The sequence below is a fragment of the Triturus cristatus genome, chromosome 2_2 (genome assembly GCF_964204655.1).
Source record: "Triturus cristatus chromosome 2_2, aTriCri1.1, whole genome shotgun sequence".
Taxonomy (NCBI): domain Eukaryota; kingdom Metazoa; phylum Chordata; class Amphibia; order Caudata; family Salamandridae; genus Triturus; species Triturus cristatus.
The window spans coordinates 74,609,056-74,635,919 of record NC_140582.1 but is presented as its reverse complement, the minus strand read 5'-3'; the positions used below and the strand labels follow the sequence as shown (position 1 = coordinate 74,635,919).

Sequence of the window (26,864 nt, the reverse complement as noted above, 5' to 3'; positions counted from 1 at the left end):
AGGGTATGACCTAAGTACTCTAATGACTTGTGGAATAATTTACACTTGTGTGCTTTGAGCGTTAAACCGTTTTGTTCTAACCGTTTACAAACTTCTTGTAGATGTCTTTTGTGTTCAAGATTGTCTTTTGAAAACGCCAAGATGTCATCTTGGAAGCATTTGACATAATTATCTACATCTCTAAAAATGTGAAACATAACTCTTTGAAAAACTGATGCTACGGCTGCTAACCCAAACGGCATCCGAGTGTATTGGAACAAACCTTGTGGAGTAATAAAAGCAGTATATTTTTTTGTCTTCAGTGAGTTCTATTTAGTGGTAAGCCGATCTTAAATCAAGAGTGGAAAATATTTGTGCACCTTCTAAAAGAGACACTAACTCAAATACATTCGGCAGAGGATGGCAGTCTATAATTATGTTGGAATTCAATGCCCTCAAGTCTACACACACCCTCAATTTTTGATCAGGTTTGCGTACCAAAACTATGGGAGGCACCCATTCAGAAGATTCTATGGGTTCAATGATCCCTTCCTTTGATAAATCATCCAGCATAGTTTTGAGCTCTTCTCTGATATTGATAGGGACGCCTCTCAACCTTTGCACTACAGGGGTGTGAATTTTTTTTTAAGACAATTTTATGTGAGAACTTTTTGAGTTTACCTAATTTGTCACTAAAAACTTTACTAAAATTTTTGATGAGTTCACATCCCATGGTGTTCATACTTGAACTGTCTTCAACGGCATCTTCAACTACAGTAACAGTATCCATTAGGCAATCATCACATAATGAGACGGGATCTTTAGAACGGGAATTCAGAATGATTCCCAGCTTCCACTGATCCTGCCATCCCAAAACATTTATACCTTTCTGGGAAATATACAGTTTTATCTCAGCATTTCTATGTCTAAAATGTAATTCTACTAAAAAGAATCTGATGATATTAATTTTGGTACCACAAAAACTTTCAGCCACAATGTCTGATATTTGTAAATTGTCAAAAGAAATGGATTTAGCCAAAGTGTCATTAAAATACTCCTGAGTTATGATGGTCCATGGTGAACCAGAGTCAACCGTAAGAAGCAAGTCTATCCCACAAACTTGAAAAGTACATTTAGGGGATCTTAATCGTACTTGTGTATAACTATCTGAAATTGAAACTACAAAACCTTTGTCAGTTGTGTGATTGACTTCTCTAATCGTGTTAATATTTTCCTCTGAGATGGATGATACAGCTCCACGTCTCTGAATATGAGATCGTTTATCTCTGCACATGTTACTGAAATGACCAATGCTATTACAAATTTTACACTCTCTTTTGAGCGTTGGACAACCTGGAAAGGAAGCATAATGTGATTTGTTGCCACATCTGTAACATGACCCATAGTTATTAAAACTTTCATTTGCTCTTTGATTAGAATATTGTTTAGGCTTGTTAACCGTGAATTTTCCTATGGGTTGCACGGAATCCTGTTTCGGTTCAAATTTGTGTCCAATGGCGCAAATCTCTTCATCTGTGGATTTCTTTTCTGTATTTTTCCTGATAGCTTCCGTCCACAAATCAGATTGCTCTTGTGCTTTGGCAGTAGCTATAGTTTCATTTAAATTGGGGTCGCCCATGACCCATAATTTATCCTGAGTTTTTTGCATTTAGTGTGCACAATAATCTGGTCACGTATCATCTCATCAGTCATGTTGCCAAAGTTACAATGGATCGTCAAAGACCTTAAAGCTGTTAAAAAGTCATCAAAAGATTGTTCATCATTTTGTTTTCTAGTGTAGAATTTGAAACGATTAAGAGCTATGTTAATAGTAGGTTTAAATCTTTTTTCCATTCTGGCTAATGCTTCGGTGTACACATTCATAGAATCACCTCCCCCATCATGTTGTGTAGGAATTTGGGGTAGTGACCTAAAACAACTTGGCCTTCCGAAACAAGACAATGTAAGAATATGCTTTTATTTCTTTCAGAACCCATTCTTTCACCATCAATGGCCTTCATATACGTTAAAAAGGACCATGGTGGGTCACCTTTAAGCTGTAAAAATGTTGCAGGTGGATCGAATTGCATTTTGTGTTGACCAATAAAGTTAAATTGTTATTGAAAATGATAAACTGAATTAAAATGTTTGAAAACGCTGTTCAGATGAAATTGTATGAACTTTGTATAAAACCTTAACCTTGACTAATTAAACATCTAAAACAAGAAATTATGGAATTTCCCAAAGAAAAGAAAGTGTCAATCGCCCTGTTAAGTCTGTATTTTGGTCCACTTTATAATGTCATTGGATGGAGATGGACGTATTAAACCAAGAGAAAATATATATATATATATATATATATATATATATATATATATATATCCATCAAACAAGGTACCCCTTATGGAAGAGCCACACAGGTAGGTTGTTTTTCATCTTTTAATCACGAAGGCTGAAAACAGTTCCTGACAAAGCCGTCATCACAGGAATACTGCCAGACGCGTTTCGGGTCCTTTAAACCCTTAATCATTGGCACTTAACACGCATAGCAGGATCGGAAAAAAGCAACAATTTGTTTCACAAACACCTCCCCTGTGGGCGTGGCCACTCCAGTGGCCTCATGGTACTTGTAGTTGCAAATCAATAAAACTCCAGTGAGTCCGTCCTGCTAATACATGTAATTCATAGTTCGTAACACCACAGTGGGCTGATGCTCAGTCTTTCAAAAAACATGCTGCATTCTTTCTCCTTCGTGATGGAACTACCTCCCAAGTGAAACCAGATGGCCTCACCTCCGGGGACGCTGCGCTTGCAGCGGGGCTTCTTCCGCGACCGGAGCGGGCCGCTTCATATCCATCAAACAAGGTACCCCTTATGGAAGAGCCACACAGGTAGGTTGTTTTTCATCTTTTAATCACGAAGGCTGCAAACAGTTCCTGACAAAGCCGTCATCACAGGAATACTGCCAGACGCGTTTCGGGTCCTTTAAACCCTTAATCATTGGCACTTCACACGCATAGCAGGACCGGAAAAAAGCAACAATTTGTTTCACAAACACCTCCCCTGTGGGCGTGGCCACTCCAGTGGCCTCATGGTACTTGTAGTTGCAAATCAATAAAACTCCAGTGAGTCCGTCCTGCTAATACATGTAATTCATAGTTCGTAACACCACAGTGGGCTGATGCTCAGTCTTTCAAAAAACATGCTGCATTCTTTCTCCTTCGTGATGGAACTACCTCCCAAGTGAAACCAGATGGCCTCACCTCCGGGGACGCTGCGCTTGCAGCGGGGCTTCTTCCGCGACCGGAGCGGGCCGCTTCATATCCATCGAACAAGGTACCCCTTATGGAAGAGCCACACAGGTAGGTTGTTTTTCATCTTTTAATCACGAAGGCTGCAAACAGTTCCTGACAAAGCCGTCATCACAGGAATACTGCCAGACGCGTTTCGTGTCCTTTAAACCCTTAATCATTGGCACTTAACACGCATAGCAGGACCGGAAAAAAGCAACAATTTGTTTCACAAACACCTCCCCTGTGGGCGTGACCACTCCAGTGGCCTCATGGTACTTGTAGTTGCAAATCAATAAAACTCCAGTGAGTCCGTCCTGCTAATACATGTAATTCATAGTTCGTAACACCACAGTGGGCTGATGCTCAGTCTTTCAAAAAACATGCTGCATTCTTTCTCCTTCGTGATGGAACTACCTCCCAAGTGAAACCAGATGGCCTCACCTCCGGGGACGCTGCGCTTGCAGCGGGGCTTCTTCCGCGACCGGAGCGGGCCGCTTCATATCCATCAAACAAGGTACCCCTTATGGAAGAGCCACACAGGTAGGTTGTTTTTCATCTTTTAATCACGAAGGCTGCAAACAGTTCCTGACAAAGCCGTCATCACAGGAATACTGCCAGACGCGTTTCGTGTCCTTTAAACCCTTAATCATTGGCACTTAACACGCATAGCAGGACCGGAAAAAAGCAACAATTTGTTTCACAAACACCTCCCCTGTGGGCGTGGCCACTCCAGTGGCCTCATGGTACTTGTAGTTGCAAATCAATAAAACTCCAGTGAGTCCGTCCTGCTAATACATGTAATTCATAGTTCGTAACACCACAGTGGGCTGATGCTCAGTCTTTCAAAAAACATGCTGCATTCTTTCTCCTTCGTGATGGAACTACCTCCCAAGTGAAACCAGATGGCCTCACCTCCGGGGACGCTGCGCTTGCAGCGGGGCTTCTTCCGCGACCGGAGCGGGCCGCTTCATATCCATCAAACAAGGTACCCCTTATGGAAGAGCCACACAGGTAGGTTGTTTTTCATCTTTTAATCACGAAGGCTGCAAACAGTTCCTGACAAAGCCGTCATCACAGGAATACTGCCAGACGCGTTTCGGGTCCTTTAAACCCTTAATCATTGGCACTTAAAACGCATAGCAGGACCGGAAAAAAGCAACAATTTGTTTCACCACCACCTCCCCTGTGGGTGTGGCCACTCCAGTGGCCTCATGGTACTTGTAGTTGCAAATCAATAAAACTCCAGTGAGTCCGTCCTGCTAATACATGTAATTCATAGTTCGTAACACCACAGTGGGCTGATGCTCAGTCTTTCAAAAAACATGCTGCATTCTTTCTCCTTCGTGATGGAACTACCTCCCAAGTGAAACCAGATGGCCTCACCTCCGGGGACGCTGCGCTTGCAGCGGGGCTTCTTCCGCGACCGGAGCGGGCCGCTTCATATCCATCAAACAAGGTACCCCTTATGGAAGAGCCACACAGGTAGGTTGTTTTTCATCTTTTAATCACGAAGGCTGAAAACAGTTCCTGACAAAGCCGTCATCACAGGAATACTGCCAGACGCGTTTCGGGTCCTTTAAACCCTTAATCATTGGCACTTAACACGCATAGCAGGATCGGAAAAAAGCAACAATTTGTTTCACAAACACCTCCCCTGTGGGCGTGGCCACTCCAGTGGCCTCATGGTACTTGTAGTTGCAAATCAATAAAACTCCAGTGAGTCCGTCCTGCTAATACATGTAATTCATAGTTCGTAACACCACAGTGGGCTGATGCTCAGTCTTTCAAAAAACAACCTACCTGTGTGGCTCTTCCATAAGGGGTACCTTGTTTGATGGATATATATATATATATATATATATATATATATAAAGAACAGGAGACCTCTGAGCCCAGAGGTCGACGGTACACGCACTCACTCGGAATCCAAGGTGAATTAACAGTTCATTTTTATTCCAAAAAAGAAAGGTTCTTCAGCACAGCACTGCCAGTCAAACAACAACACTGGCCCAACGCGTTTCGGTTCTCACTCGAACCTTGATCACGGGTTACCAAACACAGTGGTCAGACATTATTTATGTCAGTTAATGCTACTACTTCCTGTTTAAGCACTTGCAAGGCATGCTGGTTGTTGTAGTGCCTGTGTTTGTGAATTGTGCTGGTACATACACAAAACAAAATTTTTCAAAATTAAAACAAAGTTAAACTCCAGTAACTGGTGGAGAGAATGCTAATTAAGGTTAAACTTATTAATCATCCATAAGTGGAACGCTATAGGCAACGCAGTAGTAAGACAAATAATACTGACAATGATAAGATAACCATAAAGCGTAGTGTTCAATGCGAAAGCTTATGTGACAAGTAGAAGGAAATTATTATGATTATGTCATATTAACCCTCTATTGGTGTTAAGAGCAAAATATGTCAGTCTCATGTGAAACTACAAGTCACAAAAAGAAGAAGAAAATACACCCCTCTGGTGGGGAAGCACATGTTGACACCAAATTCAATTGATACAAATAAATGAACAAAAGGGCCAAAAGACCGCCTTATAATAGGGGTTTGGCTTCTATTAAGGTTAATGTTCATAACTAGTACGATAAAGCTCCTGCATTGAAATAAACAAAAAAACAGTTTTTTGCAATTGGTCAGTATTATGGTAATGACTGCAAGGCTGAGGTATGTAATGAAATTATAACCATAGAGTTCACAAATGTACAAAGAGTTCCTCATCCTGGTTGAGTCCATACGGGGTCAGAGTTCTGAATGACACAATATGCTTGGATTCTTTTTGGCGGAGGAGTTTTTCTCTGTTTCCTCCACGATCCAAGGGTGGCACATGTTCAATGGCATAGTAGCGTAGTAGTTCCCATTTGCTGTCATGTGAGCTTTCCATATGCTTGGCAATGGCATTTGAACGATCAATGTTGACCGTGGCTCTGATGTGCTCTAGGATGCGTTTCTTGATTTCACAAATAGTACTCCCTATATATTTTAACTTACAGGGGCATTCAACAACATACACCACGTATTTGGTTTTACAAGAAATGTGTTGCTGAATTTTCCACTTTCCTCCACTTCTGCCTTCCACCACTTTTTTCGGTATGCCAATTTTACAAGCTTTGCAATTTTTGCATGGCCAAAAGCCCTCAATGTTTGTCCATGGTTTTTGTTGCTTGATTTTAAAATGGCTATTTGTGAGTCTGTCACCTAGATTTGGTGCTCTCCTATAGGTGACATCCGGGTGATCTCCAATCAGGTCGGCAATTGTGGTGTCTAGTTTTAGGATGCCCCAATGTTTTTTTAAAATATTGACAAGATCACTGGTTTCAGTTGAGAAAGTTGTGATAAGGCGTATTTTAGTGAGATCATTCTGAGTCACCATAGGTTTGCTTTTCAAAATCTCCGTGCGATTTCTTTCTTTTGCTTTCCTGAGGCTTGTTTGAATTATCCTGTCTGGATATTGTCTTTTTTGGAATCTTATTGCCATAGCTTTGCTCTGATGTTCAAAATCATTGTTGGCGGAACAGTTTCTGCGCAAGCGTAAAAATTCCCCATAGGGTATGTTCCATTTTTGATTGGTGGGGTGGAAGCTGTCCGCATGTAGTAATGAGTTGGTTGCTGTTTGTTTTCTGAACAGGGTTGTTTGTATTGTGTTGTTTTGTACGTAGATTTCGATGTCTAAGAATGAGATCTTGGTTGAACTGATTTCATAGGTGAATTGTAGTTTAGTTTCATTATTGTTCAGGATTTGGAAATATGTGGCAAATTCTTCCGTAGTTCCGTCCCATATGATGAATAGATCATCGATGAAACGCCACCATGCTATGATTTTCTGCACATGATGGTCATTGTCGCTGTTCCATGCAATTTTTTGTTCGAACCAACCCATTACTAGATTTGCAAAGTTTGGTGAAAATGAAAAGCCCATGGCTGTACCTTTCATCTGTTGGTAATGTTTCTTGTTGAAAGTGAAAATGTTATTCTGCAAGCATAGAGTGATCATTTGAAGTAACATAGAATTGTGTTGTTTAAATTGAATGTTGCGTTTGCCCAGAAAGAAGCTGCAGGCTTTTAGACCTATTTCATGTTCTATGTTCGTGTACAGAGACACAACATCCATTGACACAAGTTTGAATTGATGATTCCAGGGTATCCCCTCCAGTTTCTGTAGTAGGTCTGTTGTATCTCTGAGATAGCTAGTTAAGTCCTTTACAATTGGCGCTAAAAAATGATCAATGTAATTAGAAATGGGTTCCATAATTGAACCGTTGGCCGAGACGATAGGTCTGCCTGGAGGTTTGTGTAAACGCTTGTGTACTTTGGGTAGAAAGTACATGGTGGCTTCAATGGGTTTTGTCACTGTAAGATATTTTTTCTCTTCTTCATCAATGAGACCTTCCTTAAGCCAGTCATTAAGATGTTGATTGATGGCTGCTTGAATTTCTTTGATTGGATTGGTGCTGAGTTCTTTGTAGCACGTTGTATCCTGCAGCTGATGGTCCGCTTCCCATACGTGTGGCTCTTCCATAAGGGGTACCTTGTTTGATGGATATATATATATATATATATATATATATATATATATGTATATATATATTCACTGAAAAAACCATAGGTTTCACACACGTTATAGTTAGGAATTAGCATTTAAAAAACCTTGCAAATTCACTGAAAAAACCATAGGTTTCACACATGTTATAGTTAGCGGAAATTTTACTGATAAAAAACCAATGAAATTCCCCCGTTATAGTTAGTGCAGGCAACTATAACTCACGCGACCGCAATCCTCTGCTGATGCTAATACTGTATTTAGACACTTATTTGCCCATGTCTTCTTCCATACATTTTTAGCTATACATATATTACAAATATTTTTTTTTCATAAAGACACATATGTCATCAGCAGAAGATTGCGGTCGCGTGAGTTATAGTTGCCTGCACTAACTATAACGGGGGAATTTCATTGGTTTTTTATCCCCAAAAAAATTTCCGCTAACTATAACATGTGTGAAACCTATGGTTTTTTCAGTGAATTTGCAAGGTTTTTTAAATGCTAATTCCTAACTATAACGTGTGTGAAACCTATGGTTTTTTCAGTGAATTTGTACGTTTTTTTACATGCTAAGTTACTTTACGCCATTCGTGGCGTGCGCGCCCACTTAACGCAGTTCGTTCCGTGCGCGCACGGTGCGCTTTGCGCACCGCGCGCCCACTTTACGCAGTTAGTGGCGTGCACGCACGGTGGGCACGCGGTGCGCTTCGCGCACCGCGCGCCCACTTTACGCAGTTAGTGGCGTGCACGCACGGTGGGCACGCGGTGCGCTACGCGCACCGCGTGCCCACGTTACGCTAGATGGGCCATGTACTTACTTGTAGGTACCAAAAAACAAACAATAAACACAAGGGCTCTTTTTAGAGCCACCTTATATCTAAACACTTAAATGCGTTTTTTTTAAAATTTGTTTTATTAAGTTTTTTTCCGGGTGCGCGCTGGGTGCGTGCACTCGGCGATATTTTTTAACAAAATATTAATCTTTTTTTTTGCCCTACAAGGTCCTACTTTGACCCCCTTACAATGCCTACTGGGTCTATTTCTACCCACTCTGCCCCCTTTTCAAGTTCTCCCCCTTTGTTTATCACCCCCTCTTTATGCGATAGACAAAATGGCGGCCGCCGCTTCCTGATTTCCACCGATTCGAATGTTTACTAAGATCTAACAACCAATCAGAATTGCGCTCGCGCACGGCGAGGTGCGCGCACCCAGCGCGCGCGGAGCTCGCTTAGATATATATATATTGATTTAAAGGCTATTTTCTCAGAATCTACTGAACAGATTTACACCAAACCTACAAAAGGCACTTCCTTGACCTGGGGACTACCTCTCTGCCAAATTTCAAGTAACTCTGTTCAGCCGTTCGGGCTGTAGCCCTGTCTAAAGGTCCTATGGAAAAATGCATGGGGAAAACGCGTTTTGGGACCCCCCTTTTTTCTCAGCCCCCGCTTGACGAATCCCCCCGAGACTTTCAGGGTAGCAGCGGAGCGTAGCGCCCCACCTATTTTGAAAAATTCGCGAGGATTCGTCGACCGGCGCCAAAGTTATTCAAAATAGAATGTTGAGGTTTTCCTATGGAAAAGGGGTCCTAACTATAACTACCTACTGGCGACCGCCAGTAGGATATATATATATATATATATATATATATATATATATATATATATATATATATATATATATATATATATATAACCAAGTAATCACTCACAGTTTAATCCTTAATGTGTAATCTGCACTCCAAAACGAAATGTCTCGAATATCGGAAGCAGAGACAGAAACGTGACTATGGAAACCACAAAATGGCCGCTCAGTGCGTGATGTCCTCTGTCAGGACGTGCTTGCGTTGGCTCCATAGGTGACGCGCTAGTTCCTTGCAGAGAGGAATGAACGTCACATAGGAATCGGCGAAATGGTTCCCTCGAAGCCGTCAGTGTCTCTAAACTGTATATGGTATTTACTTTTGAATTCTTTATGTGCGCAAGGGATGAACGTCACATAGGCATCGGCGATATGGTTCCCTCGATGCCGTCAGTGTCGCTAAACTGTAGATGGTATTTACTTTTGAATTCTTTATGCGCGCAATATTTAAATGAATAAATCGGAGGCAAAATTCACCGCAAGACTAATTGACAAGGTCAAAACTCCAGAAAAGGGAATTTAATATGGCTGATGAACGTTAGATGCGGTGAGATTAATAACAGCCGCAGGTGCAGTCAGAACACTTATGAGAAGTAAGTTAAAACTGCCGCTGGTGCTATCAATGCACATAAGTTAATGACAAGTAATATGATCAATAACGTACCATTTTCAAGAATCCAATAGAAGTGAAGTTCTTATCTAAATCTCGATGGGTTCGAAATACCACTCCGTGTCCGTGCTGCTGAGTGGTACCGCTCGTCGTCAATATTGCAAAGTTAAAGATTAATAAAAGTCCAGTATTATAAAATAATGTTGAGTTTATTGCAGCACGGAAAAGGTACACCGGTCACATCCAACTCCAAGTATCTTATGACCGCCAACCGTTAACCAAGGCATCTACGCTCTACATAGAACATCGAACGCCATTAAATAATATGTCGCATGCAAGTGCATGCGACAACATCTCAAACATGTTTAAAGTGAAACAACCTAAAATAAATATAGAATGTAACACACGGCAGGTAAGTGCCTTTTTTATTACTTTATAATTACTTCGGGAGGGTGGAGAGGCCGGCTAACTACGCTCCGCCACGGAGTCGTAGTTTTGCCTAAGCTCCGCGTTGGCAACGGAATGAAGAGTAGGCAAAACTACGTAAACTATGCTGGCGGAGCGTAGTTACCCGCCCGGGCTTACTCATTATTACAGTCATCCGACTAACCCTGCGCCTCCACGGAGCGTGTTCCTCAGACGCAAAAGCCTGGAAGCTTACTACGCCCCGCAGAGGTCCACAATGAATAAAAACAGAGCGGCAAGATGCCAGAGTGCATCATGTCTGTATTACTGTAAAAAACTGATCGCAGTGCAGCGCATGTGTTTACTGCTTTGAGCAGGGCCCAGGCGGTGTATTAACCCTTCCTAATTAATAGGGTGTGTAGGACCCAGGGCTTGACCCACTTGAGCTGTTTAGTGTGTCCAAAATAAACTGGCCTTGCCCAGTGCCACATAGACGCTGCCACAAGGTGCTTTAAGTTAAAGAAGTCTTTTAAATGCAGGCAAGAATGGAGGGTGAATAGAGGAGGAGTCCATTTCAGTCCTTCCTCTAGATGAGTTTTGCGAGGCTGTGGAAGCCTCCATTCTCCAGGCAGTGGCCTTGGCTATTGAGTCCCTAGAGAGGCACCTGATTCAGCTGGCATATGCCTGCTCTGTTCCCCTTAACAGGACACTAGATCACCCCGTCCCCGGGGCCCCTTCCAAGGGCTTAGTCAGGAAGTGCGGCGCCCTCCTAAACGCAAGGCGGATTCTGGGGTCGATTTAAATGCCTTTGAGAGACTGAAAAACGCGTTTCTCCCTCGATCTTTCCCCAGTGGTCTCGACGGGAACCCGGCAGAAGCTTAAGGCTTCACCCCTGATGAGTTAGCCTTTGCCCCCTCCTTTCCAGACAGGGAGGACGATTCCCACGGGGAATCGAATGATGAGGGAGGCCCCTCATCTTGTCTTTACCCCTTCCACGCTCTCACACGATGCCCAGGGGCTGGACGATCTCTCAAATATTCTGGATCCCAACAATCTGGTCCACCCTCACTCCGCAGAATGGTTAACCTCAACCAAGGTGGCCAAGCATGTGGCAACTCGCCTCAGGAAGCCTCCAGTGAAAGAGGTTAGGGCGCGTCTCAGGGTTTAGTGCCCATGCTTATCTTTGGTGAGGAAAATGGCCCTCGTGCCAGACAGACACTAGAATTGCCAAATTACTGGCACGATCTATCTGTGACCCCAAGAAGGGTATAGACCGGTCATGGAGATCATGCCAGGATAAGCTCATGGATGTCATTGGCCCCCTAACAAAAATCCTAGATTTGGCAGAAGAAGCCAAGTCCTCCGGCAATCCAGTCTCCCTGGAGGCTCTTTCCTGGTGGGCACAGCATGCAGTGATATTCCTTGTCCATGACAACTGCATACTATCTACTGAGAGGTGCTGCTCTCTGTTGTTTAAAGTGTAACCCAAGTTGGGGAATTTGGCTTCCACAAAAGTGAGGACAATGGCCCAAGGGGGCTTTCGGGGAGCCTTTTATAAAGGAGGTGGTTAAACGTTTTCCATGTTCACGTCACTCGACAATGCACAGGCTTCCATGAAGAAGATCGGTCACCCCTGAATTTTTGTTGGGCCAGCTGTGGCAGGGGGCGCTCGGCCAGCTGCTTCTCGCCCAAGACCCTCCTCGAGGTTAAGGCTACTGTAAAGGGCAGTGACAGGACCAGGAGAGGCCAGAGAGGTCGAGGCACACAAGGCTCCTCCAGAGGGCAATTCCACCGGTCCCAGTCAGGTGATTGTTTGCCATTCTTCCCAGCAAATGGCGGGAGGTCGTCTGGGGGTGTTTCTACACACCTGAGAGGTGCTAACCTCGAACTTCTGGGTCCTGCAGACAATTCAAGTTTTTACATCGAGATATATAGCTCCCCAGTACAACGCTCCCGTCTACGTCTGTTGGTTTTTTCAGGGGAACAAGTTACCTTGATAGACCAAGAAGTGGCAGAATTATTGCAGAACGAAACAATTGCCCTGTCTTATCTTCCACCGCAGGGTTCCCTCAGCAACATCTTTTTGGAGGAGAAGAAGGATGGTGGTCAGCAAACCATATAAACCTCAAGGAGTTCAATGGGTGACTGGTTTATCGCCATTTCAACATGGAAGGTATTCATCTCTTGCGAGATCTGTTGCGGCAGGACGATTGGATGGTGCGCTGAAAGACGTATACCTGACTGTTACCATTTTTGCGCCTCATCGCAGGTTTCTGCAATTTCAATGGAGAGGACAAGTGTACGAGTTCAAAACCCTGCCTTTTGATTTCTCCTCAGCACCATGGTGCTTCGCCAAGGTGCTGTGGCCAGCAATGAGTCCATCTGCGCTCATGCTTCCGTCTCATCATCTATCTGGATGGCCCCATGCTGATGGATCAATGCCCCAACCGACTAGGGGAGCAGTTCAAACGACAATTCACCTGCTGTAAGGCTTGGGCTTTGTACAATGCAAGGACTCTTTCACAGGAGAAAAATGGTTCACAGAAGAACAATGACTTCACATAAATTGTAAGTTGATGGCGGGATCCTTTGCCACCCAATGTTGGACGAAAGAGAGCGTGAGTTGCTGCGTCCTTCTAAAAATAGACAACCTATCGGCAACTTGCTACAGCACCACCTTGGATGGACCAGGTTTAAAGTCTTGGCGGACCTAGAAAAGGAGTTCTGGATCTTCTGCTTGTCCAACAATATCGCAGTCCAGGCATACCTCCTGGGAGTCTCCAATGAGGTAGTGCATTGGTGATTGGGGGAATGGTCGGAGATGAGCCTGTGGCAACTGGATCCGCTGACTTTCAAGAGGATCAATAATCGGTGGGGACCTTTCACAGTGGATCTTTTCGCCTCATGTCTGGTTCAACAAGTAGAAAGATACTTCAGCTTGAAGCCAGACCCCCTGGCGGTATCGACGGATGCCTTTCTTCAGGAATTATCTGGGAAGCAGGCATACATGTTTCCCCGTTCGCGATGATCATGAGCAACTCAGATAAGGTGACAACAGGTGAGGTTAGACCTTTTCATGCTATTCTGGAGGTCATAAGTATGGTTTCCAGTTCTTCTGGGACCTTCTTTGGATTCTCCAATCTTTCTACCCCATGCTCCAGATTTTGTTCTGGATTCTCTAGGCAATCCTTGCCCATTAATCCTCCAGGGACGGATGCCCCTCATTGCATGGATGGAGAGTCCTGGAACTTTCAAAAGAGGCTGAGCGGCTGTTGGCCACAAAATGGGAAAACAGGACCAACAAATGATACAGGTCAGCCTATTCAAGAAGGGTTAGTTGGTGTGTACAAAAAGGTGGGAATCCCTTGGGGTTTGACGCTGTCCAAGTGATGAATTTCTTGGCTTTGCTGGCATCGCAGGGTTTGGCCTACAGGCCAGTGAATACCTATATGTTAGCTATTGCAGCAGGACATGTTCCGATACAGGGTTACCAGGTAGGGGAGCACCCGCTGGTACATAAGTTGATGAGATTTGGCTTTTGATACATTCCAAAAACTGTGTGTGGTACGGTGCCTCAAGGTGTAAGAGAATACGACGGAGAAGTTCCGTCCTTAGGGAGAGAGGCAATTACTAATACCCTCAAGAAACCTTTCAAAGCAGTCTCTTCTCTCACCATAGCTTGATGGGTCCGCTGGGCCATGCAAGAAGCGGCCATCGATTTTTTTTTTTTTGTAAACAGATTTTTATTCAATTTCAGCATATCAAGCAGTGCCATCACAAAGATACATATGATTTACCATCATGTTGCAAACAGTGGCTATCAACAATCATAATTATAGCCATATATTACTGCTCTCGTCTCCTCACCACATGTAGCCGTCATCTCAGGGGGCAACTGCGTTCATCGTCCCTATCAGAGGTCGCAGAAGATCCGCGTTCTATATCCCTATGCCGGGGGATCAGCATCTCAGTTGCCCGTTCCAGCCCTCACTCATAACTATCTCAACACCCAATAGATGAACAAAACTCCCCCCCCACCCCCTCTTCCCCCCTCCCTTCAGGCATGTCGCTCTATCAGTTAGTTCCCAGCGGACTATAGTATTGAGTCATGTTAGGCAGCTAGTTCCATAAGTCAAGTAGGAGGGTGTCCACAGACAGGGAGCCACTATACTATATAGTGCATGCGTGTCAATTTCCAAGCTACCTGCGCAGGTAAGATCATGATTCAATCCCTACACACAAGTCTCCTCACTCTAGAGGTGGGTCTGCATTATCAGTCGGGTGCCTCTAGTATTTTTTCATTACTTGTTCTCTGTGCCATCTGTAAACTGAAAATCCCCTCACAGTGAATTCCCGCAGCCATCGTGAGATATTAGGTGCGTTGGCCGCCTTCCAGTGAGTGGTAATTTCTCGCTTAGCCAGGACTAATCCCAGGTCAATGAATTTGCTGGTTACTTTATTGCGGGCAGTGTGGGGGAACCAGTGTAATAAGCAATATCCCGGTGTCAGTGGGCTGTCCCTATACATTATTTCTCCTAGTGTAGACGTCACTGCTCTCCAGAACTCCTCCAAAAGTGGACACTCCCAGAACATATGCAAAAATTCAGTGTTTTACAACCGACATCGCGGGCAGAGTGTACGGGTCCCAAAATATTTGTTAATTTTATGGGGGGTGAAATATAGTCTGTGGAGGACAAAAAACTGGATTAGCTGAAATCTCGCATTTCGGGAACACTTCCATGCCCTTTCTACCAGCGCTTCCCACGGTTTCTCCTCCACAGGTATCCCAAGGTCCGTTTCCCATTTGACACGCAGATTCTCTAAGGGGCGCCTGATCTCTTGGGTGAGCCGCCTGTATAGGCAAGTGACCGCCTTGATCGTCCCGGCCGCTGATACCACATATTGGCATGGCAAAGAAGCCAGCGGTTCCGCCATTCCTTTCTTCCAATGCTTACGGATGGATGCCGTCAGTGCAGCATGTAAGAGGAAGTCCCGCCTCGGGAGATCATATCTCTCCAGCAGGTCATTAAAGGGTAGTAGGGTATTGTCCTCATATAGGTCCCTGATAGTGGATATTCCCGCCTCTTCCCAGTCCCGTGAACCCTGCCAGTCTCCCCCATGTGGCAGTACCTCGCAAACCAGCAACGGGAGCTCGGGTGCATATGCGGGCCCCTGTTTGGCCCTTTTACTAGCCCGGTTCCAATATTGACACATCACCCACAGATCCCTCGGGCCTCTCTTTCACTCAAGGGGAGCCGGAGTAGTACCAAGAAAGCTGCATTAGGTCCGGGTCCATGCCCCCCATGAGCTTCCCCATTACGCAGTCTCCCCGCCATCCATTTTGTAAACCACTGTATCTGGGCGGCATGGTAGTAAGCCTCGAAGTCGGGCACTGCAAAGCCTCCCTCCCTCCTGGGTCTCAACATGGTGGTGAGCGCGACCCTGCGCCTCCCAGAGCCCCATAAGAATCCCGTGATCATAGTATTAAGTTGGGTAAAGAATTTTCGCGGTATCCATAGTGGGAGCGAGCCAAAATAATAAAGTACCAGCGGTAGAGTGACCATTTTTAGTAGTGCTACCCTTCAAGAAGCGGGCATTGATGTGTCCCAATTTGGAGCTCACTTAGTAAGAGGGGATATAGCATCAAAGACTTTTCTCAGGCGCACAGCAGACTGGTCATGGACTACATGCTTAAAAGGTTTCATTTTGGATATGGCGTCCTTGGTGGTGGACAAGCCATGAACGAGCATCCTGACACAGAATTAAAAATGTCCTAGCACACGTAACGAAAAGATTCAATTCTATAATGACATGGAGGCGAGGATTATTCCCACCCAAGGTTTCAAGGAACTCTTTCCAACCCTTATGTGAAAAAGGAGGGATGATATCTAACTCAGGGATAATCTTGCTCTGTAAGGTAGGTGTACTAATGTCCTTTTATTTGCTGGGACTGTTGTTTAGTCTTATGATATGTTGTAGAGAGCACATTTTAGAGAGGTTTTTTTATGGATTGTAACATACAGTGGTTTTTTCTGAGATTGAAGATTTGGGTTCTGGATACTGGCTTCATTGTTCGGTTAGTATTTCAGGTTCTGATACTGCCAAAGGAGAATAAAGAAATCATCTTGGGGCGCTTCTGTTGTATAAAAGAAAGAGAAGTCAGAAAGGAGGACGATCATTATGATTGGTTGAAAGTTTTTGTATTTCCTTACTCGTTGCCTGTTCGGAAAGGAAGTTCATTTGACATGTTGAAGTCTGCAGGAGTAAAAAAAAAAAAAAAGAAAGAGCATAATCCTTGCGTACGTGTCCTTAATAGAACTGGAACTTTCCATTATGTACGCTGGGAAATGTTTCATTTACCTCCTCAAAATCCAAGGCTGATTGGAGAAACAGTGCAATGCAAAACAAGGATGGAGTTCAATAAGAGAGACCAGAAAGAGGTTCAATCACAAGCATGTAGGACCTGCTTATTTACCTGTGGAGCTATTGATATTTTCCCTAGTTACAACATCCTGGTGGTCCACGCAGTTGGCTTCTTCCTCATCTTTTATAATGAATGAAATAACATCTTGTCCTGTTAAAAACAATCATGGTCTAGTTAATCATAAGACATACACATTAATTATGTACAAGTGGGTTTCTTTTTCACACAAGGTAGTGCAAAACTTGTTATGGTTATCTTTACATGTCTGTTAAAAACGTGTTAGGCGCGGGAAAGAACCGGTAAAAGACTTGATTACAAGGTAACAAGATGATCAAAGCTGTATTAGCATCTGAAGGGTCCAGAGGAGCAAGTGGAATGAGTAAATAAAGTAAATTTATGCAATGATGGAGTTAAGAATGTGACTGTTGGAAATAAGCCCCGAAATGCTAAACGTCATAATTAAAAAAATTCTTCATTTATTCAACTTGCCTCGGCGGGGTTGGCGGATGTTTTGTTCTGCCTGTGTACTAGACATCGAAAAAGTATTTGACTCTTGCTCCTTTCCCCAACAAACATCATCATTGAGAAGTGGAAACCCTGTTACAAAAAATAAAATGTTATGTAGTTAAAATAAAGAGGTGCCTGCCAACGGACTTCAGCAAGCTCATAAATTGCCACAAAGCTACTTACTGAAATAATGATGCACACCTGCACTTTGACTTACTGCCTGCCTGCTTGTGTGTCCAGGCTAGGTTATATAATGGAGAAAGTCTGACTGCAGGGCCCAGTTTTGAACTAGTCCACAGACAGGTCTTCTCAACATTTTGTGTAGCTCTATACCCAAATACATGGTGTTTGTGTAGTCCGTCGCAGCATCAAAGCATTGCCACAGAAAGTAATCCACATGTGCCCTGTTCTCTCATTTTCACCCTCTCAAATGCAGCAATACCTTCTCTGTGCCTCCATGGCTCTTTGACTCCAGCTTGGGGATGTCTAAGTGAGTGGGTAAAGAAACAAATGGATTTCCTAGGGTGTATGGGTTTGTAATGATGATGCAACACAGTAGGATAAGGTACATTTAGATATACAGAGTTCTGGTAAACAAGAAGTATGAGTCTGGATTTCTGAAAATATCGACCAGTAATTTCTGTGTTTGTTTCTGTATATGTGCAACCTGATAACTATAGAATACTTGACACTTTAGTTGTATTTAGTTAAAAAAAACTGTCATCAGAGTAAAACAGAGACTGTGATAGCACACACCTTTGAAAAGGTGTGTGCCTTCAGCAATAAAAGGGAATCATTTGCATACCCAAACAGAGTGGATTATATGGTCTTCCTGAATAACATAGGTAAGCAACACTACCCAAATATGATTCTGCCCTGTAAACACTGACTGTCTCAGAAACCAAAGAAAAAAGCCTCACATTGGTGGGCAAGCAGTGGGATGACTAGAACACAGAATATACCAGATCATAGTATTAAGATGATGTAGAAATTATGGGATGAGTCTGAATTGAGGGGGCTGGATGTAGGAGGACTGAAAAAAGTTATAAGACAAGACAGCTTTAATAATTTGACTCAAATAATGATCCATAGCTGGCTGTCAAGCTGGCCTCACAGCCTAATTGGACTGCATCTGTCGAGCCAAAAACTAATGTAAAAGCAGAGACCTCAGAATATGGGGGTACTATCAAGTACACCCAGAATGGATTTTTAGCAGTACATGTTAACCAGTGCAGGCTCACCAGTTGTTTCTCCACCTTTGCTTCAAACCTATACTAACTATGTCCAAAGAGGCCCTTAGTTTCAGTGGATCCACTTCACCTGATCACAAGTGTATACGAAGGGAATGGATGACAAATGGGTAGAGAAGGAGCAGAATAGGGCAAAGAAGGAGAGGAATAGAATCCAGGTGGTTAGTTTATGTCCTTAAGGAGCTAAGTTAAAGTCTGGTCGGTTCCCTTTATCCACTTTGCATCCCCTCTGCAATTAGAACCCAGCCTTCCCCTTTTCAATGCACCAGAGGAAATGGTACCCTTCTACAACACTGGTGTGGATGAGTCCTCCAGAATGGAAACATTTGAGCGGACGTGTGCTACACATGCTGCACTATGCTGTGCAAGAGGCTCCTCTACTAACTAGTCTTTCTCTCCGTTGGAATGAAGCCATCCTAGAGGTGAGTGAAATAGAGCATCTAAAGTTTAGGAGCAAGCATAAAGCGCTGATCTGGTGACAAAGGCTACTCTAGCTTAATACCAAAGTGGCAGTCAAGGTAAGCAAATCGGAGCCTCCTCTGCGAGCTGCCTGAATGCAACAAACTGGTATGACTTGGTGAAAGGCATGAAGGTAACAGAAGTCCCTGACCAATCTTTCATTGGCTGAGCTACTTAGAGACGATAAGTGTTCTCTTAAGTATTTAGCCAAGTTGAAAGAGACAGCTGCAGAGAAATGGACTGCTAATAGGGTTTGGCATAAGGGGTAGGATACCACCAATGCAAGTCCAAGGAGCTAAGCATTGCTAGCTGCCTTAGAGGAATGGCAAAGGCAGTTCCAAGGTCTCCCAGGTGGGACAGAAGAACACGGGAAGGAGTCCATTAACAAGGGCTACTCATGAAATAGGGCACAGAAATCCCCACCTTTAAAGGAAGGCGGTTGGTTAGATGTGGCAAGGAGGGTCATAAGAGACTGTTTCAACATAGATGCTCTGGTGCTGATAACTTCTATCGTTTCTCATACCTAGGTTCACACCTGTGGCCCAGAAAAGGTGTCAATGTTTTCTCTGCACTGGTGAGAGTTAGATTCTAAAATAGTCATATCCCTATGGGGATGGGCACAAAGTCACTGCTCTCTTAAATACTGTAGCGAGCAAGGCGATAGAGGAGAACAGTTTATAGTACCACGAAAAGTACCCCACATTGTCTGAGCATGGCCAGGAGTGATCTAGCTGATCCACTAGGCAGGTACTACTCCAGGCGAAGGACAACATTGAGAGGGTCCTTACAGGAGTTTGGCAAACTACATAAGCATGAACTACTTGCACCACAAAATTGCACCTGCTTATCAAAAGTTACGACTGTATTCGTAACACTGTTGAATTGATATTGAGACCTCAATGGCTCATAGCTCTCAAACCTACCAAGTGATACTGGGCCAGATGTACTAATGTTTTTTGTGGGCGCAAATGGGTTTTAGACCCATTTGCGACCACAAAAAAACGTGTGGCTCATGTACTAATCCTCTTTTGCGAGTCGCAAAACAATTTGCGGCTCGCAAAATAGGATTAGCGACTTGCTATTAGGAAGGGGCATTCCTAGGGAGTCCCTTCCTAATAGCGACTCCTGAAGCTATGTATGACTAAAACAGTCGCAGTTTACCACCCGCAAACAGGAAGGAGTCCCCAGGAGAGTGGCTCTCAAAATATTGTTTACGGGAAGGCAGTGGTCCCAGGGACCACTGCCTGCCCTTAAAAAATGAAACTAAAAAGTTTCATTTTTATTTTTTAAATGCATCCCGTTTTCCTTTAAGGAAAACGGGCTGCATTTAAAAACAAGCATTCGCAATACAATAGGTTTCGCATTTGCGAGAGTTTAAGCTATTGGCATTGTAAATAACAATGCCTTTTATTTGTGTTTTTAAAATCAAAACATAAATAAAAGGCAATGTCATTCACAATGGCAATAGCTCAAACTCGCGTAAAAGGGAGACCTATTGCATTGCAAATGCTTGTTTATCACTGCAAGCATGTCGAGTGACACAATTAAAATAAAAACATATGTAAAGTTACAGGCAAGCAACAGTAGGTACCACACTATAAAGTATTATTTAATATTGATTGAGTTGCTCTTCAATCAGCAATATTAATACGTTGTAGAGCAATAGAATACCATTCTTTTGGGAAACTGCAAAATAGAGAAATTAGATGTGTCAAAACATACAAGTTGTGTATTTCGGTTATATATTGGTATCATTCTGCTTAAAGTAGTTCACTGCCAGCATGTCCTAATTGTGAACCACTGACTGAGGCTACATGAACTATAGCCAGAGCCACTGGAATTATGGAGCAGCAGCGGGCTAATTTATGCGGCAGGGTTGACTAAATTAAGTGGTAAGAAAAGGCAAATTATGCAGCATGTGGTACATTCTGAGATAGTGTTCATTATTTTCTCATTTTTACATTTAACAGTGTCTAGGCATAGCTGCGCATCATTAGTGTTGGTTTAGCTCCCAAATATAGTAATAAGCAACAGAAAAGTAACCAGTGAAGCTATGCAAAGGGCACTGTGCAACAACATGTGTTTCTGCGTTTTTAGTAACTTTTGGACTGTTTGTGTGCAAAAGATGAAATCCTTCCAACACGAGTACAGTTTACTACACACCCAAAAGCTCTGGCGCAGAATCCCTGCACAATCACGGTCCACACATGACGTTTACTTTGATGTTGCCTACCGTCAGGGCACGTAGATTGTAACATCATGCATTGGTTCGTTCCCCTAAGCATGAAGGTTCGAGGGTGGATCACTATCGGTGACATGGCATTTAGCGGGTTAATTCGCATTAGCAATGGGTGCATTCTGGGACAATTAAATGACAATGGGCATGGCAGTTCAGATTAGGTTCTACTGTTACCAGTACAGTGAGTAGTGTGTCACTAGAAAACAAAACGCATGGGAACTGGTGTTGCAGGATGACTAGTGATTTCATTTTAATTACGCAGGTTTCTGTACTTTCACCCCGCTCTATATGTAGAGCAGCCTATTTCCCCCCACAGCACTTTATGTGCCAGAGAAACACCGCCCACCACGCACGCTGTGCACCCTCACCTGCTGTGGGTCAGGTGGCCAGGGTGCAGTAGCCCAGGGCTCTCGCAACCAGAAAGTTGAAATTGTGAAATAAGGGTCAGTCAGGGGCAGAATTTAAGTTCCCGTTAAGATGCAATAGAAATTGGAGGGGTGACAGAAAGCAAACACACAGACGGGGCAGCCGCGGGTCTCCTGGGAACGGTAGTTGTGAAGGTTGGACACCCTCTGGACTCTCCCCCGCCTGGAGTATGGAGCTCCCTGCTTCAACCAACTCCGGTTCACCGCACGCCAATACCCCGGGTTTTATCGGCCGCTCTCTACCTGCGATACAAGCGGTACCAGGGTCTGTTCCACAGAGCCGGTCTGGATTTCCAGCCCAGAGTCCGTGGTGAAGCCGGAGGAGGAAGATGAGGCGAACCCACTGCTGCTGCACGGTGAAGTGGCACGTCGCCTCCGCGCCGCCATGTACCGCTCCCCGGTGGCCTAACTAGGGCTTCCCAGCGCTGTACCCTGGGCTCCCTCCGGTAGTAAGCGCGCCTCTCCTCTTCCCAGCATGTGCAGCCGGAACAGCGAGCGCACCTCCGGCCAGCGAGCGACACGCACTGTGCCGGCCACCGATGGGGGAAGCAGCGCCGCTGTTGAGCAGTGTGCGCCTGAAAGAAAATAGTGCTCACCGAATACATAAAGCGGACCGTGTAACACCGCAAGTAAAAGGTCCAGTCGTTATGAGCGGTCACAAAAGGAGACAGGGTGGTAACAAAAAGGGACTAAGAAGACTCATAATCAATCAGAAGCCAGCGTTTACCAAGGACAATGGCACCAGCCAATGAAAAATATGGGCGGAGATTGGGCGAGGCTTCCACAGCACTTCCACAGCATACCCTACTACAGCATGCCTCGCAGAGCGAGCAGCGTATGCGCGCTGCAACGCTAGGCTCGACCTAAAAAAAATGCTTTCTTTAAAAGCAGTCCCAGACATGGTGGTCTGCTGACCCCAGCAGGCCACCATCCCTGGGAGTGCCAGCCATTCCCAATGGGGTCACAAATTGTGACAGCCTCATTAATATGCATGAGACATGCAATTAACAACCCCATTGGGAATCGCAAACAGTGTCTCAGACACTGTTGCGCATCCCAATTTGCGAGTTGGATATTGTGAGTCGCAAATGCAACGCAATTTGCGACTCGCAAATTGGTGCGTCGTACAGCTGGCCCTTAAAGTTTGGCAGACATTTACTCCTTCACAAACATGATAGATATTCCATCAACCTTAATACAAGTGGCAAAGGATATAATGCACTTGTAATAAGATGGACAGGATATCCGTCACAGTTGTGATGGCGTAACCCATCCCTCAAACTCTAAAATCTGGCCCTTTATTTTTATTTTATTTAACTGATATTCCAGGATATTAGCAGTTTGTTTGAACTAAAAACTGAATGCAGTTCATTCAAGATTGTGCATATGCTGGAATAACAAAATGGTCATTTACCAGTAGGAGTAGTTTTGCAGCTTGAAGAATTTTCTGGATTCCCATGCTGTGCATTATTCCGCCGTCTAGTGGTTGGGTCCGGAATTGTCTTTTTTTTTCTTGTTTTGGTCCCAGTCGACCACCATTTGGTGCCAGATACGTCCCCTGTGTGACGTCAGACGGCATCCTGGAGGTTGATGTGCGTGAGGGCCATCTTCGGATTCTTTTTTCTGTTCCTATTCTTTTTTGTAATCCTTGAGATGGTTATTGAGTAACTGATGTAGTCCTTTGCCTCCCCACCTGTTTATTTTCCTTATAGGGGAGGCCGGGTGGGTCGCAACTGAATCCAGAAAACTCTTCAAGCTGAAAAACTACTCCTACTGGTAAGTAACCATTTCGTTTTGCAGGGTGAATCCTTTTCTGGATTCACATGCTGTGCATTAGATTATGTAGCAGTTTCTCCCGTGTCTGGGAGGCTGTGGTGAAAAGAAGACATTGCAAACAGGTGTTGAAGCACCCTTTGTCCAATTTGAGCTTCCTTATTCATTTGTATATCCACACAATAATGTTTTGTAAGAGTGTGTGGTGATGCCCATGTTGCTGCTGCGGAAAATTGAGTCAATGGGTGCATTGGCCATAAAGGCTAGTGTTGCTCCTTTCTTTCTAGTGGAGTAAGCTGTTGGTTGAATAGATAATTCTTTCTTGGCATTGGTAAAACAAAATTGGATGGCTTGTACTATCCATCTTGCAATAGTTGCCTTTGTGACAGGTGAACTTGCGTTGGTATGTGCGTAGGCGACAAACAATTGTTTTGTTTTCCTGATCTGTTCTGTTTTTTGCAAATAATACATTAAAGCCCTCCTTACATCCAGGGTGTGGAGGCTTCTCTCTACTTTAGTCTTTGGGTTTTTAAAGAAAACCTTCAGGAGAATGTTTTGATTTAAGTGAAAATTAGATATCACTTTTGGTAAGAACTGTGAGTTAGTCTTTAAGATTACTTTATCCTGTGGATTTGTAAGTAGGGTTCTTGTATTGTTAACACTTGGAGCTCACTTACTCTTCGTAGTGATGTTATTGCAATGAGAAAGGCTTAGCCGTAATGTGTTTGAGGTCCGCTGTATGCATGGGCTCGAAGGGCTTTGCCATTAGTTGAGAAAGTACTGTATTTAAGCTCCATGTGGGTACTGGAGCTGCTCTTGGTGGGGCAATTATTATTCTCCTTCTAAAAACCTTTTGATTACTGATCTCGTAAAAAAGCTTTTGCATGATTTTCCTCTTGTGTATGCTACTAAGGCAGCAAGGTGCAGCTTTATGCTTGAGTAGTTGATGTTGCTATCTAAGAGGTAAGTAAGGCATGTAATAACCGTTTCTTGCGTGTTGATTGAACTGTTTCTTTTGTTAGCGGTGCACCATGTGGTATATCCATTTTGCTGTATAGCATTTTCTTGTTCACTGTTCCCTTACCTCTTAGAATTTCCATGGTTCGCAGAGGCAGATTGAGGTGCCCAAATTCTATGTATTCAGGCGCAAAACTGTTAGCTGTAGCGCTGCTGGCTCTGGGTGAAAGACCTGGCCCTGTTGCATTGTTAGCAGGTCCTTTTCTGCTTTGATCTTGATCATTTCTCCCCTGGATAGTTCTAGGAGGGTTGAGTACCAAGTTTGCCTTGGCCATTGAGGGGCAATGAGAATCATATTTGTTCCTGGAATTTTTGCTTTTTGTATCACTCTGCATTAGTGGTATTGGTGCAAAGGCGTAAGCAAATGTGTGTGACCAGTTGAGTGAAAGTGCATTTCCCTTTGAAAGGTGGTGTGGAAAACTCGAGGGAAAGGACTGGCATTTCTTGTTCTGCACTGATGCAAACAGGTCTATCACTGGTGTTCCCCAGATGTTGAACAGATAATGTACTGTTTTCTGCTTCAACTCCCATTCGTGGGAGCAGTTGTTCTTTCTGCTCAGCTGTAATGTTGTCTACTCCTGGTAGATGTACTGTCTGTAGGTTTATTTTGTGAATTATTGCCCATTGCCAGATTTCCTGTGCAAGATTGCTCAGGGGAAAGGACCTTGTCCCCCCTATTTGTTCAGATAGAAAATTTTCGTTGTATTGTCTGTTTGGATTAAGATGGTTTTCCCCTGAATGTGTTTCTGGAATGCTTGAGTTCCAGAAAGACTGTTTTCATTTCCAAAAAGTTGATGTGCTTTGTGGAATCCTGTTCGTTCCATTGACCATGAACTTTCAGCTGGTTGACATGCGCTCTCCAACCGTTGAGGGAAACATCCGTGGTGACTGTCACAGATGGAGTTGGGTTCCTGAAAAGTCTACCCTGTGCCATGTTGTTGGATGCCCACCATTGTATCTCTGCTTGCACTCTGTGTAACAACCACTAGATCCTCCCAACTTCCTGTGGCTTGAGACCAGCTGTTACTAAGCCATTCTTGGAATGGGCGCATGTGTAGGCGGGCATGAGGGATAAGTGGGATGCATGATGCCATCATGCCCATTAGTTTCATGACCTTCCTCACTGTCAGAGACTGACCCCTCTGGTAGAGGGTTGCTTCTTGATGGATTGCTTGTATCCTGGTCTCTGTGGGGTATGCCCTTGCTTTCGCTGTATTCAAACTTGCTCCCACGAAGTTTTCTTCTCATTCTGGTGTTGTTGAAGATTTTTTGTGGTTTATCGAGAAAAAGTGTTTGGATCGTCTTTTGAACATGATTGTGACATGTTTGTTTTGAATGTCCCCTTATGAGCCAGTTGTCTAGATAGGGGTAGACGTGGATTCTCTCTCTTCTGAGGTGTGCCACCACTGCGGCTAGACACTTTGTGAACAACCGTGGAACTGAATTTATTCCGAAAGGAAGTACCTTGAATTGGTAGTGTGTTCCGTTGTGCAGGAATCTTAGGTACCTCTGTGTCTTTTGTTCATGGGGATATGTAAGTAGGCGCCTTTGAGGTCTATTGTTGCCAATTAATCCCCCTTTTGAATTTGTGGGATTATTTCTTGGAGGGTTCACATTTTGAAGCGTTGTGTTAGTATGAACTTGTTTATGAATCTCAAGTCCATGATTGGTCTTAAGAGTTTGATCCTATTTGGGTATTAGGAAATATGGGGAGTAGTTTCCTGTGAACCATTCTTGTCTTGGTACTTTTTCTATTGCCTGTTTTAGGCTTCGTTCCCTGATCTCTGCGTTTAGCAGCGTTTGTTCTGATCTCCTCAATTTCCTTCTCTTTAGTGGGTTTGCAGGTGGTATCTTTGTTAGCTTTGTGCAGTACCCGTATTTTACCAAATTTAATATCCAATTGTCTGTTGTGATTCTTTCCCATGGTCTGTGGAAAAAAAAGGATATTCTTCCCCCCACTCGTGTCTTGTGTGGGTCCTTCTTCATGATCGGGTCAGTTTGACCCATTTCCTCTCTCTCTAGAGGATGGGCCTCTTCCTCTGCCATTGCCTTTTCCTCGAAAGGGCTGCTTCTGTTGTAGTTGTCAACCTTGATAGCTTGACTGTTGACCCATTTGTTGACTTGGGTTCTGCCCTTGAGTTTGTTGTGACATCTGCTGTCCTTGACCAAAGGTGCCTCTACCTGTGGGCTTTCTGTTATCGAATCCCCCTTTTCTTAGGGAACCTCTTTGCTGCAGGGCCCCCATTGCCCTTGCTGTTTCATTGTCCTTCTTTATCTGTTGAAAGGA

The 26,864-nt window shown here is 44.0% G+C and overlaps 1 protein-coding gene across 3 annotated transcripts in view; it reads right to left on the bottom strand.

Moving 5' to 3' along the window:
* LOC146861877 (uncharacterized) overlaps positions 1 to 26,864 on the bottom strand; it is a 200,000-nt gene that overhangs the window by 56,316 nt on the left and 116,820 nt on the right. For all 3 annotated transcript variants that reach the window (XM_085641048.1, XM_085641047.1, XM_085641049.1), the window contains exons 6-7: positions 17,397 to 17,504; positions 16,959 to 17,057 (exon numbers count right to left, since the gene is read on the bottom strand). In XM_085641048.1, the coding sequence (XP_085497174.1) occupies positions 16,959 to 17,057; positions 17,397 to 17,504 (207 nt within the window). The remainder of the gene's footprint in view (positions 1 to 16,958; positions 17,058 to 17,396; positions 17,505 to 26,864) is intronic.